The 15,361-nt window shown below is 42.8% G+C and overlaps 1 protein-coding gene across 1 annotated transcript in view; it reads right to left on the bottom strand.

Annotated features, from left to right (window-relative positions):
• Positions 1-15,361, bottom strand: part of LOC139555211 (gamma-aminobutyric acid type B receptor subunit 2-like) — a 434,218-nt gene that overhangs the window by 10,392 nt on the left and 408,465 nt on the right. The window contains exons 14-17 of the mRNA XM_071368821.1: positions 7,104-7,214; positions 5,376-5,600; positions 4,948-5,130; positions 2,732-2,861 (exon numbers count right to left, since the gene is read on the bottom strand). Of these exons, the coding sequence (XP_071224922.1) occupies positions 2,732-2,861; positions 4,948-5,130; positions 5,376-5,600; positions 7,104-7,214 (649 nt within the window). The remainder of the gene's footprint in view (positions 1-2,731; positions 2,862-4,947; positions 5,131-5,375; positions 5,601-7,103; positions 7,215-15,361) is intronic.

Genomic DNA, 15,361 nt, shown 5'->3' with positions numbered 1-15,361 from the left:
GAGAAAGCGAGTGAGAGAGGGACTGCTGTGCTTCTTGATGTTGTGGAAAATATTTTAGTCCAGGGGGGAAACAGCCTGACAGGATTCTGGTGTTGGCCTCTCGTCACCGTGGGAGACAGACGGTGAGTGTGAACACAGTTGTTATCAAAGTAAACAGCCTTATCAGTGTTTCAAACGCCACCTGGAGAGCCCCGAAATGATCCCCTTTTGTGTCCATTTGTTCCTCTCCAGTTGACCCAGATCTTCACCTCTTAGCATAACATTGACCTGATTGGACGATCACACTGTGGCATTGTGTATCCTAAATGTGCATCTGAAGAGGAGGATACAGGAGCGCATGTCTAAACATAGCATAATGGATTCATATGGATTGGATTGCGGCGGTAAATTATTTATTAATGTGAGCAATTCACGGAATAATCCTATTTGGAAATGAATAATATATAAACCCACCTCTGAAAACAATGTTGGTGGGATGGTGTCAAAAGAGCAATTTACTGTAACAGGTCACTATCTCTTGTGCCCTGAGAGATAACCTCACAGTAATATTAATGTCTTCTGAACTCTGTAACTACTCTCCAGATCCTTTACGGCACCCATATTAGGTTCCTCAATTGTCTTATGACACTCTCAAACTTGTCAACTGACAACTAACAACTGTAGGAGTTGAGGACTACGTATTTGAACTGGCCTGACAACTGAGACAATTCCTAATATGAAGGCCGTGGTCAGTCAACCCCACCGCTCTACCTTCAAGTCCAAACCATGTGCTAATGAATATTCATGCACTATGGAGAGTGTTCTTTGTACTTGGTTGTGATTGTAATCACTGTTGACACTGTTGTACTCTTATAACAGCCACTCATTCACAGCCCAGATGCATTTAGTCCAGCCAGTCTCATGAATACTGATGGCTGAGGTAGAGATATGGACGTGGTGGTGTTCTCTACGACGTAGCTGAATCCTCATGGTGAATATAATGACCCATTTATATTTCTCTATATGTCTGTCTGTCAGTCTAAATGCTGAACAGAAGCTTATCATTGAGCAATCGACAAACTTCGGTTCACAGTACTGTAGTCCTGAACTACGAGAGAGGTACTACGGTGTAGTCTTTGGCTTGCTTTGCTAACTACCTCTCTCAAAGAGTGCAGTGTATAAAGTCAGAACATCTGCTGTCTCAGCCACTGCCTGTCACCAAGGGTGTACCCCAAGGCAAGGGTGTACCCCAAGGCTCGATACTAGGCCCCACTCTCTACTTAATTTACATCAACAACATAGCTCAGGCAGTAGGAAGCTCTCATCCATTTATATACAGATGATACAGTCTTATACTCAGCTGGCCCATCCCCGGATTTTGTGTTTAACGCTCTACAAAAAGCTTTCTTAGTGTCCAACAAGCTTTCTCTGCCCTTAACCTTGGTTTGGTAAGAAGAATGCCCCTCTCCCCAAAGGTGTGATTACTACCTCTGAGGAATTAGAGCTTGAGATGGTACTTGGGAGTGTGGCTAGACGGAGCACTGTCCTTCTCTCAGCACATATCAAAGCTGCAGGCTAAAGTTAAATCTAGACTTGGTTTCCACTATCGTAATCACTCCTCTTTCACCCCAGATGCCAAACAAACCCTGATTCAGATGACCATCCTACCCATGCTAGATTACGGAGACGTAATTTATAGATCGGCAGCTAAGGGTGCTCTCGAGCGGCTAAATGGTCTTTACCATTCTGCCATCAAATTTGCCACCAATGCTCCTTGTTGGACACATCACTGCACTATACTCCTCTGTAAACTGGTCATTTCTGTGTACGCGCGAGACCCACTGGTTGATGCTTATTTATAAAACCCTCTTAGGCCTCACTCCCCCCTATCTGAGATACCTACTGCAGCCCTCATCCTCCACATACAACACCTGTTCTGCCAGTTACATTCTGTTAAAGGTCCCCAAAGCACACACATCCCTGGGTCGCTCGTCTTTTCAGTTCGCTGCAGCTAGCGACTGGAACGAGCTACAACAAACACTCAAACTGGACAGTTTTATCTCAATCTCTTCATTCAAAGACTCAATCATGGACACTCTTACTGACAGCTGTGGCTGCTTTGCGTGATGTATTGTTGTCTCTGCCTTCTTGCCCTTTGTGCTGTTGTCTGTGCCCAATAATGTTTGTGCCATGTTTTGTGCTCCTGCCATGTTGTGTTGCTACCATGTTGTTGTCATGTTGTGTTGCTGCCATGCTGTGTTGTCATGTGTTGCTGCCATGCTATGTTGTTGTCTTAGGTCTCTCTTTATGTTGTGTTGTCTCTCTTGTCGTGATGTGTGTTTTCTCCTATATTTTGATATAAATTTTATTTTTAATCCCAGCCCCCGTCCCCGCAGGAGGCCTTTTGGTAGGCCGTCATTGTAAATAAGAATTTGTTCTTAACTGACTTGCCTAGTTAAATAAAGGTTAAATAAAAAATAAATAGTTGTCATGACAATAGTAGTATTGTATCATTAGCAGACAAGAAACTGGTGGAACAATTAAACGCTTGCTGTTCCCTATCTATGAGGTAAGCACAGCTCTTTTACCTTGGACAGATGAGTACAACTCTTCAGAGAGAATCATGTGCAGACAGTGGGTGCAGCAGCAGCAGTCCATGCTGACAGAGGTGTGTCTGTCTGTTCAAATGAGTGAGGAATATGTGGGAGGTGATGCTGTAGAAGTGTGAACAAAAGCAGCAGTGGTCAGTCACCTTTGCCGTCTGTGAAGTTGCGTATGCTGAGGATGTTGTTGACGTCTCCGTAGTGGTTCTGCTTGATGTACGGGGTCTTCTCTGGGGTGTCCTGCAGCTGCATGGTCACCTCCTCCAGTTCCTTATCCAACTGCACAGAGAACATTTAGTTTATGGGGTTAAAATAGTGTTTAAGATGTTAACATAACGTTTAAGATGTTAAAATTGTGTTTAAGATGTTAACATAATGTTTAAGATGTAAACATAATGTTTAAGATGTTAACATAATGTTTAAGATGTTAACATAATGTTTAAGATGTTAAAATTGTGTTTAAGATGTGAACATAATGTTTAAGATGTAAAAATAATGTTTAAGATGTTGACATAATGTTTAAGATGTTAAATTTGTGTTTAAGATGTGAACATAATGTTTAAGAGGTTAAAATAGTTTTAAACTTTGGGAGTAATGATTAATAAATGTTGAACAAATGGTTTGTAAATGCCTTAAATGCCTTATAAATGGTTTATTATGGACCCTTAAAACAAAGTGTTACCCATTGTTAAAATATAGTTAAATAGTGATGCAAGGACAGATAAGGGTTGCCTACTGAAATGTATTGATTTTGATCAGAAAGAAACCTTTTCTATTCAACTCCATTGTACTTCAAGAGTGGCGTTAGGAACGACTACAAGGGCAATGGCTACTCTTGCACCCGAGAAGAGAATAGATACAGTGAAATGCATGACAGAGAGATTTCTAGAAAAGCCTATGTGATTGGCACAAGATTTCTCATGTCATTCAACGTCAAAGACATAAAACATCATATGTTCTATAAATGAAAGTGGAAAGTACGATACACTTTATCAGGATGGTGCTACTGGCAGACAGGACCTATTAGAGACACTTTATAGAGTGACAGGATGGTGCTACTGGCAGACAGGACCTATTAGAGACACTTTATAGAGTGACAGGATGGTGCTACTGGCAGACAGGACCTATTAAAGACACTTTATAGAGTGACAGGATGGTGCTACTGGCAGACAGGACCTATTAGAGACACTTTATAGAGTGACAGGATGGTGCTACTGGCAGACAGGACCTATTAGAGACACTTTATAGAGTGACAGGATGGTGCTACTGGCAGACAGGACCTACTAGAGACACTTTATAGAGTGACAGGCGGGTGCTACTGGCAGACAGGACCTATTAGAGACACTGTATAGAGTGACAGGATGGTGCTACTGGCAGACAGGACCTATTAGAGACACTGTATAGAGTGACAGGATGGTGTTACTGGCAGACAGGACCTATTAGAGACACTTTATAGAGTGACAGGATGGTGCTACTGGCAGACAGGACCTATTAGAGACACTTTATAGAGTGACAGGATGGTGTTACTGGCAGACAGGACCTATTAGAGACACTTTATAGAGTGACAGGATGGTGCTACTGGCAGACAGGACCTATTAGAGACACTGTATAGAGTGACAGGATGGTGTTACTGGCAGACAGGACCTATTAGAGACACTTTATAGAGTGACAGGATGGTGCTACTGGCAGACTGGACCTATTAGAGAGACTGTATAGAGTGACAGGATGGTGTTACTGGCAGACAGGACCTATTAGAGACACTGTATAGAGTGACAGGATGGTGCTACTGGCAGACAGGACCTACTAGAGACACTTTATAGAGTGACAGGATGGTGCTACTGGCAGACAGGACCTATTAGAGACACTGTATAGAGTGACAGGATGGTGCTACTGGCAGACAGGACCTATTAGAGACACTGTATAGAGTGACAGGATGGTGTTACTGGCAGACAGGACCTATTAGAGACACTTTATAGAGTGACAGGATGGTGCTACTGGCAGACAGGATCTATTAGAGACACTTTATAGAGTGACAGGATGGTGCTACTGGCAGACAGGACCTATTAGAGACACGTTATAGAGTGACAGGATGGTGCTACTGGCAGACAGGACCTATTAGAGACAAGGCTAGCTCTGAGGACACTGTCATTGCTGTTATGTCACGCAAACGTAAGACTCATATATGAAGAATGAAGAACAGAAAACAGGGTGTCTCTCTGGTCACATCAATAGGGCCATGAGCTTTTCCTGACTGTGAAATTGAGAGAACTCTGGGGACTAAATGTAGGTAACAGGACTGGTGTGGTCGGGAGAGACTCCCTAAGTGGTGATGACATGACATAAGGCAGCATTACGATGACGTCACCTCTGTTATCTTCATGCGGAGGCGGTGGTTGTCGGTCTGCAGGCCGTCCAGTCTGGACGTGTTGGCCTGGTTCACACTGGTCACTGACGTGGACGTCTTGGAGTCCTCTTTCTTCTGGTTCGTATTGAACTTTAACCTCCGGTTCTGAGTAGCTGCGTCTGGATTGGTCCTCATCGTGATGAACTGCAAGTTGTCATAAAGGGCAGTGGCTTAGAATGACAGGTTAAGGTGTCACATCACATTCCTCTGATGTCATGTTACGCTTACTCATATTGGAATGTTAAAAAACAAGGGAAAGTATTTCATACAATCAGCAACATGATCATTTCTGAGATCCTCTTAGAGTGCATGAATCCAGTTGGTTGAGCAGTTTCATGCCCCTTGGCTGGACAGGAAGGGGACAGTATACCATTTCCTGTGTTCTTTACCTTTGGCACAAACACCAGACAGAGAGTGATCGTGCTGCAGAAGATGATGACCAGAGCCACGATGCAGAACTGCACATTGGGCTGGTCTCGCGTGAGGAAGGACACGGCCGCCCCGATGATACACATGATGCCCACGTTGTACACACTCATCCCGATGTACTTGCTGTCATTCAGGGCCGGGATGCTCACATTCCTCGTCTCCCAAGCCAGGAAGCACCCAAACAACTGGAGGAGAGGGGAGAGGATAGAAGAGAGGAGGGAGAGAAGGGGAAGGATAAGAAGGGAAGAGGAGGAGAGAGAGAAGACAGGAGAGAGAGGGGAAAGGAGAGGAGAGAGGAGGGGAGGGGGACAGGAGAGTAGAGGAGAGAAAGAATGAAAGATTAACAGGGATGTATAGGTCTATTTATGTTCAGTACATACTGTAGCTGTTGTGATATAGAGATGTACATTATGTACATTTGCACAAATATATGAATTATACCATCTAATGTGACCTACATAGCAGACAGCAGCATTGATGTAAACTTGAAAAGCCTTTTGATTTTGTGGTCATAAATGGTTTATTTTCTGAGTGTTTTTTTGTGTTCTTCACAGAACACTGCATGGAATATTCTAGAACAGAACCCCAGTGTGTCTCAACATTATAATAATGTAGCAGCATCACATGAGCATTCGTCACATGATCACACCTTGGGATAGGTTGTGTGTGTGTGTGTGTGTGTGTGTGTGTGTGTGTGTGTGTGTGTGTGTGTGTGTGTGTGTGTGTGTGTGTGTGTGTGTGTGTGTGTGTGTGTGTGTGTGTGTGTGTGTGTGTGTGTGTGTGTGTGTGTGTGCCATAGGATAGATGATGACTCAATCCTCAGATGCTGCTCCTACTGTTGTCATGTCCCAGTTTTGTCTCAGACACAATTACTCTGAAGTTTGTCACGCCATGTATCTCACTTTCTGTCTAACTGCTCTCTTTCTGTTTCCTCTCTCTCTCTCATGGCTATAAGTGGACTGAAAGGCTGAATTATTTACAGTCTGGACTAGTTAAGTTAAGGTGTTCAAACACACCAGCCGAGGGGAAGCGGAACATTTTCAAATATGTCACATTTCATTTAGAAACCTTAGGCTTCTGGAGGGGTTCGGTTAACTACGTCACTGGGAGCTCTGCTTGGAGACACACACACACACACACACACACACACACACACACACACACACACACACACACACACACACACACACACACACAATGAACCTAGTTACTACTCAATGGGACCACTCTTATATGGTTGGGGAGAGAACAGTGATCAAAGTATTTTGTGTTTCCTTTGATATTTCTCTTTCTCACAGTGGAAGGTTCTCTTCAGTGAAGGACAAGTCTATTGTGAGTAACTCATCACTGAACCGATGGCAGGTCATGTGCTATTTCTCTCTGTATAGTAGGGTATGAGTCATATCCCAGTATTCAGACAGAACAATAGAATGTGCTCTATGCCTGATGAAATCGACATCTAACAACCACAGATATGATTACCATATGTGTGCTTTGTGTGTGGCAGAAAACTTGCTATTGAACTCTCCATCATGACACAATGACCATGCTATACACATGCTAGACGGTGTTCAGATAACAGCCACCACCTCTTCCTTTCCTGCAGCTCAGAGACTACCTCCCTAGCCATGACTAGGTCCTTGAGGTGACGGACACACACACACACACCAATCTCTCTCCTTACTCACCATAAGCAGGCCCTTGTATGCGTAAACGATCCCCAGCCAAATGGTCATGTGTGTGTTCTCACAGTGTTCCAGGAAGGGCCGGATGGCTATGTCCCGCCCCTGGGGGTCCGCCTGTAGGGACACAGAGAGAGAGAGAAAAGGTCAACCAGTGAAGAACAAACACCATTGTAAATACAACCCATATTTATGCTTATTTATTTTCCTTTTGTACTTTAACCATTTGTACATCGTTACAATACTTTATAGATACATAATATGACATTTGTAATGTCTTTATTCTTTTGGAACTTCTGTGAGTGTAACGTTTACTGTTCATTTTTATTGTTTATTTCACTTTTGTATATTATCTACTTCACTTGCTTTGGCAATGTTAACATATGTTTCCCATGCCAATAAAGCCCCTTGAAATTAATTGAATTGAGAGAAGAGAAGGGCTGGTCAGTGGTGGACACATGCATGTCAAAAACAACAATACCAACAACAACAGCCTAAGCAAAAATATTTTCAACTACAATCAAATTCTGAACAGTACTTCTTCCAAAAAATACAAGTTAGACAGTATCACACATATACACAGCAACTACAGTTGATTATGATCTTATGTGACATACAATACCAGTAAAAAGTTTGGACACACCTACTCAGTCAAGGGTTTTCCTTCATTTTTACTATTTTCTACATTGTAGAATAATAGTGAAGACATCAACACTATGAGATAACACATATGGAATCATGTAGTAACCATTTTTTTTTTAAACAAATCAAAATATATTTTTTATTTGAGATTCTTCAATAGTAGCCACCCTTTGCCTTGATGACAGCTTTGGACACTATTTGGCATTCTCTCAACCAGCTTCATGAGGAATGCATTTCCAACAGTCTTGTTGCTGAGCACGGATGCGCTGAGCACGGATGCTTTTCCTTCACTCTGCTGTCCAACTCATCCTAAACCATCTCAATTGGTTTGAGGTCGGGTGATTGTGGAGGCCAGGTCATCTGATGCAGCACTCCATCAATCTCCCTCTTGGTAAAATAGCCCTTACACAGCCTGGAGGTGTGTTTTGGGTAATTGTCCTGTTGAAAAACAAATGATAGTCCCACTAAGTACAAACCAGATGGGATGGCGTATCGCTGCAGAATGCTGTGATAGCCATGCTGGTTAAGTGTGCCTTGAATTCTAAATAAATCACAGACAGTGTCACCAGCAAAGCACCCCCACACCATCACAACCCCTCCTCTATGGTGGGAACCACACATGCGGAGATCATCCGTTCACTGCGTCTCACAAAGACACAGCGGTTGGAACCAAAAATGTCAAATTTGGACTCATCAGAAAAAAGGAAAGATTTCCACCGGTCTAATGTCCATTGCTCGTGTTTCTTGGCCCAAGCAAGTCCCTTCTTATTATTGGTGTCCTTTAGGAGTGGTTTCTTTGCAGCAATTCGACCATGAAGGCCTGATTCACACAGTCTCCTCTGAACAGTTGATGTTGAGATGTGTCTGTCACTTGAACTCTGTGAAGCATTTCTTTGGGCTGCAATTTCTGAAGTGGTAACTCTAATGAACTTATCCTCTGCAGCAGAGGTAACTCTGGGTCTTCCTTTCCTGTGGCGGTCCTCATGAGAGACAGTTTCATCATAGCGCTTGATGGTTTTTATGACTGCACTTGAAGAAACGTTCAAAGTTCTTGAAATGTTCCGGATTGACTGACCTTCATGTCTTAAAGTAATATTGGACTGTCGTTTCTCTTTGCTTATTTGAGCTGTTCTTGCCATAATATGGACTTGGTCTTTTACCAAATAGCGCTATCTTCTGTTATACCAAACCTACTTTGTCACAACAATATGAATAAAATTATTAAATTACAAGCCTAGTTGGTTTAGCCACCGAAAAAGGATGCAACCTTCTCGCTAGCCATGATTGGCTGAGATAATGAGTGGGCTCGACATGCCGACAGATGAGTTCAGATTGGTCTGCCATATAGCTCGCTTCTTTCTATTTGAGCTGGTCAGTAAGTGGAGGTAATCCTGTCTAACGCTGCTTTTTAAAAAGTGTATTGCGTAGTAGAACTGCATAAGTGTTGCTCTCCACTTTCTGGAGGACTGAGTTTAGAAATCAGTGGAATTAGAGTATGATAACTAAGGAGATGGAGAAAACACCTGTGTCTGGATTTCATCTTCAAACTAAGGGCAACCATACCATCTGTGACAGGGAGAAGCGTCCATCCATAATGTATACGGGTAAGATAGTCTAGTTAGCTATATTTTCAGATATTACACGTTTCTAATTTTGACAGAAAGTCGTTTTCATTTGAAGTTAGTGTACTTTTAGCTGGTTCGCTAGCTAACGTTACGTGTATGATCTTATTATTCATACCTCAGAGCCATTTGTTTGCTAGTTATAGCCTGTTAGCGAGCTAACATTGAACCTGGTTGGTTAGCTACCTGCAGATTCATGCAGTGTAGTAACGTCATGAGTTGGGATTTTGGTTAATTGATAACCTAGCTAGCTAGCTACATGTCTTAACAAAATACTCCACTATGCAAGTAACCATTTCAATAGAATGTCACTGCGACAACTGTTGATAGACATAGCTGGTAAATTCGCTCTGGCTATCTACTCCGATTTCAGAGCACTCTCATCTGAGTGTGCCAGAGCGCAGAATAACTGACGAATTTACAAACGCTCAACCCCCCGTTGAATATTTTGTATTTTTTTATTTCACCTTTATTTAACCAGGTAGGTCAGTTGAGAACAAGTTCTCATTTACAACTGCGACCTGGCCAAGATAAAGCAAAGCAGTGCGACACAAACAACAACACAGAGTTACACATGGAATAAACAAACATACAGCCAATAATTCAATAGAAAAAGTCATATACAGTGTGTGCAAATGAGGTAGGATAAGGGAGGTAAGGCAATAAATAGGCCATAGTGGCGAAATAATTACAATATAGCAATTAAACACTGGAGTGATAGATGTGCAGAAGATGAGTGTGCAAGGAGAAGTACTGGGTAAAGGAGCAAAGGAGCAAAATAAATCAAATAACAGTATGGGGAAGAGGTAGTTGGATAGGCTATTTACAGATGGGCTATGTACAGGTGCAGTGATCTGTGAGCTGCTCTGACAGCTGGTGCTTAAAGTTAGTGAGGGAGATATGAGTCTCCAGCTTCAGGGAGTTTTGCAGTTCGTTCCAGTCATTGGCAGCAGAGAACTGGAAGGAAAGGCGGCCAAATGAGGAGTTGGCTTTGGGGGTGACCAGTGAAATATACCTGCTGGAGCGCCTGCTACGGGTGGGTGCTGCTATGGTGACCAGTGAGCTGAGATAAGGTGGGGCTTTACCTAGCAAAGACTTATAGATGACTTGGAGCCAGTGGGTTTGGCGACAAATATGAAGCGAGGGCCAGCCATCGAGAGCATACAGGTCGCAGTAGTGGGTAGTATATGGGGCTTTGGTGACAAAATGGATGGCACTGTGATAGACTGCATCCAATTTGCTGAGTAGAGTGTTGGAGGCTATTTTGTAACTGACATCGCCGAAGTCAAGGATCGGTAGGATAGTAAGTTTTACAAGGGTATGTTTGGCGGCATGAGTGAAGGATGCTTTGTTGCGAAATAGGAAGCCGATTCTAGATTTCATTTTTGGATTGGAGATGCTTAATGTGAGTTTGGAAGGAGAGTTTACAGTCTATCCAGGTATTTGTAGTTGTCCACATATTCTAAGTCAGAACCATCCAGAGTAGTGATGCTAAATGGGCGGACGGGTGCAGGCAGCGATCGGTTGAAGAGCATACATTTAGTTTTACTAGCATTTAAGAGCAGTTGGAGGCCACGGAAGGAGAGGTGTATGGCATTGAAGCTCCTCTGTAGGTTTGTTAACACAGTGTCCAAAGAAGGGCCAGAAGTATACAGAATGGTGTCGTCTGTGTAGAGGTGAATCAGAGAATCTCCTGCAGCAAGAGCGACATCATTGATGTATACAGGGAAAAGAGTCGGTCCGAGAATTGAACCCTGTGGCACCCCCATAGAGACTGCCAGAGGTCCGGACAACAGGCCCTCCGATTTGACACACTGAACTCTGTCTGAGAAGTAGTTGGTGAACCAGGCGAGGCAGTCATTTGAGAAACCAAGGCTGTCTGCCGATAAGAATGTGGTGATTGACAGAGTCGAAAGCCTTGGCCAGGTCAATGAATACAGCTGCACAGTATATGGCCGGTGTCAGTAAACGTTGGCAAAATGTTGGCAAAATGTTTGTAATTGTTGCCAGCAGCACAGTTGCAGTCACCAACCCTCTGGATAACATAAACACATCCTAACCAGGGCTGCTAGGGTGAGTAAAATGGCCAGTGAGTTGTTCTCTCAGTTGTGTCTGGAAGTAGCTAACAAGCTAGCCAACGCTCAGATCAACCCTTAAAGAGATGGGTGGGGTGTGAACGATGCTGAATGGGTGTAGACAAAGAAGGGATCTCTTCACTAGATACCAAAACATTCAAAGGCTAAAAGTGCGTTTACAAGTTTATCAACTTTCAAAGCAGAATTACTTTCCCATTGTTCCTCAAATGCAGTGTTTGATATACCATTTTGTAGCTCTGAGTCTCTACGTTTATCCAATGTAAAAAACACGATTTCAAATTTTGCTACATATGACCAAATCCAGGTGGTGAGTCACGTATATAGCCATGTTATTTTCTACTCGCTGTATATAGCCATGTTATTTTCTACTCGCTGTATATAGCCATGTTATTTTCTACTCATTGTTTTTCGTTATTAACTGTGTATTTATTCCTTGTGTCACTATTTAAATGTTTTATCTGCATTGTTGAAAAAGGACCGTAAGTAAGCATTTTACTGTTAGTCTACACCTGTTGTTTACAAAGCATGTGACAAATACAATTTGATTTGATATGAATCAAAAATTCAGGTGTATAATGAAACTGAGGAGGTACAACAGCCTGGGAGTTGTTTAAACACCACTGAAATTGCATTAATCCAGATTTACACTGTTAATCCAGATTTACACTGTTTATGACCTTACTTAATGAGCCATTATAGATAGGTTTGATTTATACCCCCATCCTTTCTTCTAGCTCTCATTTTTCTCTCTTTCCTTCTCTCCTTCTTTCTCTTTGTCTCTCTCTCTCTGTCTCCCCCCCTCTTTCTCTCTCTCTCTCTCTCTCTTGCAGGTGATTTACAGGCCAAATTAGAGTTGTTGACAGCAATTAGCGTATCACATGACAACGTAGCTCTCGGGGGAACTTTATAGTGCACTACTTTTGGCCAGGACTCATAGGGCTCTGGTCAAAAGTAGTGGGACACAACTTATCCCCTTGAAACGTTGTAGGGTACAGTTAAATCTATTCTCTACATAATCTCTATTCATTATTTTCCTCTTGAGAGCTTTGTTGGATTAGGACTTCAAATGTGATTATACATCAGATTAGACATTGGGCTCCCGAGTAGCGCAGCGGTCTAAGGCAACGCATCTCAGTAATAGAAGTGTAACTACAGACCCTGGTTCGATTCCAGGCTGTATCACAACTGGCCGTGATTGGGAGTCCCATAGGGTGGCGCACAATTGTCCCAGAGTCGTCTGGGTTTGGCTGGGGTAGGCCGTCATTGTAAAAGTTCAGTTTTCGCTCAATATTCAAAACACAAAGCCCACAAAGGATTCAAACATTTAGGTAGCATGCAGAGAGTCCCTATACACACAAGCCTGGCGGAATGTAACCTAGCCGAGACAGAGGCTACATCCCAAATGGCACTCTATTCCCTAAGTAGTGAACAATGCGTTCTAGAGTGCTCTAAGTCGCTGCCTCCAGATCTCATATATCGCTGCAGTTTGAATCCAGTCCACTGATAATGCAGCACACTCTCTCTTTCCTCTTTACCTGTCTTATCCCATAAACAGAAAACACGCGAGGAAAACATGCAAGTCCTCAACTGGCAGCTTCACTAAATTGTACCCGCAAAACACCAAACTCAAAATCAACAGTGAAGAGGCGACTCTGGGATGCTGGCCTTTTATTGCTTCTTTAATCAGAACAACAGTTTTCAGCTGTGGTAACATAATTGCAAAAGGGTTTTCTAATGATCAATTAGCCTTTTAAAATGATAAACTTGGATTAGCTAACACAACGTGCCATTGGATCACAGGAGTGATGGTTGCTGATAACGGTCCTCTGTACACCTATGTAGATAACCATAAAAAATCTACCGTTTCCAGCTACAATAGTCATTTACAACATTGACAATGTGTACACTGTATTTCTGATCAATTTTATGTTATTTTAATGGACAAAAAATGAGCTTTTCTTTAAAAAACAAGGACATTTTTAAGTGACCCCAAACTTTTGAACGGTAGTGTATGTGGGAAGCTCGGCTGAAGGGAGTTGTAGTTTTTATTAAGCAAATATTCAACCTAGTTCCGCGCAGAAACGTGGTAATTAACTACAATGACCATAATCCATTGAGCCTGTTTTTTTGGCTCAGAGATGGACACAATTTTACGCCTGCTACGTTAGATACACACAGACAACATAGACTACACGAGAGAGGAATGTACACAAGACGAGAGAGAGGGATATAGACAGTTTGTGAAAGTATGCCTTATCTACTTTGAAGAACTAGTAAAATGACTTAGTCAGGCAGTTCTGCAGCACGCTTAGCCAGGCTAGCTGAATAGGATGACTAAAGACAGTACAGAGATAACATTGTCTGGCTGTTTGGCTGATACTGCCTGAGCAGGGATGAGATGATGACTATAAGGAATGACAAATAATAAAGTAATCAAATACAAATTAAGTAATATACACAACTGAAATATTGTGTTATTTTATAGTAATTTCCTATTTTTCAATTGATGTCTACCCAATGTGGACCTGACAGAGACAATGGAATATTTTCAATGTTTTGAAAATGGAATGTTCCCTATTTTTGGCTTTAGAATTCCCATTGAAAAGCTCTAAAATCATTTTTACATTTTTTAAAATCTAAATCTAAACCGAAATCGAAAACTGTGATTCTTTTATAAATAATCAAACCGAAACCAAACCGACCTCAAAAAGCACTAATCTCTCAGCACTACAGATAGGACACATAGAAAAGTATTTCTTAAGACAATGATCATGCAAACACATGTATTTTTTTTTATTGTGACACGGCATCAGTCAAATTTCAACCTATAATCTTCTGTTCTCTGTCCATGTAATTAGTCCACTGCACCACCAGGATGGAGCTAGCGTGCCATGTTTACAAAGCTGTTCATGTTAGTCTATTCAAACAGACCCCATTTCAAAGGAAACAAGCACTCATTAAGATCAGGTGTGGCCAATTAGTGGGCATGGCCAACACACCAGAACACACTCAACAAGATAGAGAATGGAATGTGTTTGTTTTTAAATATCATTCTTAGAACGTTCTCTAAGCGTTACCAATCTTCTCTTGTTTTTTATGGAAAGTTTTCTTCACATTCTTGGAACAATTTGAGAACATGACTTTGAATAGAACCATAACGAAACCTGTAGGAAACGTTATGCTGAAGTACTGAAATTCCTACAGAAGAACGTTGTTTCTTAACATTCTCTGAACTATTTGACAAAATTCCCGATGTCAAACCAGTTGGAGAACGTTCCTAGAACATTGCCAACATTTTAAGAAGCAAGAGGCAAGGACGGAGGCAGGGAGGGTTAGGGAGCCAGTCATCCGAGTGGCGTGTTCCACACTAGGGAGAGACTAAAGAGAGTAGCGGGTAGGCGTGGAGAGCCCTGGTTCTTTCTGGAGGAGGGATGGAAGGTAAGGAAAGATGGAGAGTGGAGGAGTGGGGCCAACAGGTGAGAGGAGGAGTGGGACCAACAGGAGAGAGGAGGAGTGGGACCAACAGGAGAGAGGAGGAGTGGGACCAACAGGTGAGAGGAGGAGTGGGACCAACAGGAGAGAGGAGGAGTGGGACCAACAGGAGAGAAGAGGAGTGGGACCAACAGGAGAGAGGAGGAGTGGGACCAACAGGTGAGAGGAGGAGTGGGACCAACAGGAGAGAGGAGGAGTGGGACCAACAGGTGAGAGGAGGAGTGGGACCAACAGGAGAGAGGAGGAGTGGGACCAACAGGAGAGAGGAGGAGTGGGACCAACAGGAGAGAGGAGGAGTGGGACCAACAGGTGAGAGGAGGAGTGGGACCAACAGGTGAGAGGAGGAGTGGGACCAACAGGGGAGAGGAGGAGTGGGGCCAACAGGTGAGAGGAGGAGTGGGACCAACAGGTG

Source organism: Salvelinus alpinus, chromosome 26 (assembly GCF_045679555.1).
Source record: "Salvelinus alpinus chromosome 26, SLU_Salpinus.1, whole genome shotgun sequence".
In the NCBI taxonomy this organism is placed as follows: domain Eukaryota; kingdom Metazoa; phylum Chordata; class Actinopteri; order Salmoniformes; family Salmonidae; genus Salvelinus; species Salvelinus alpinus.
This window is presented reverse-complemented; position numbering and strand designations above follow the sequence as displayed.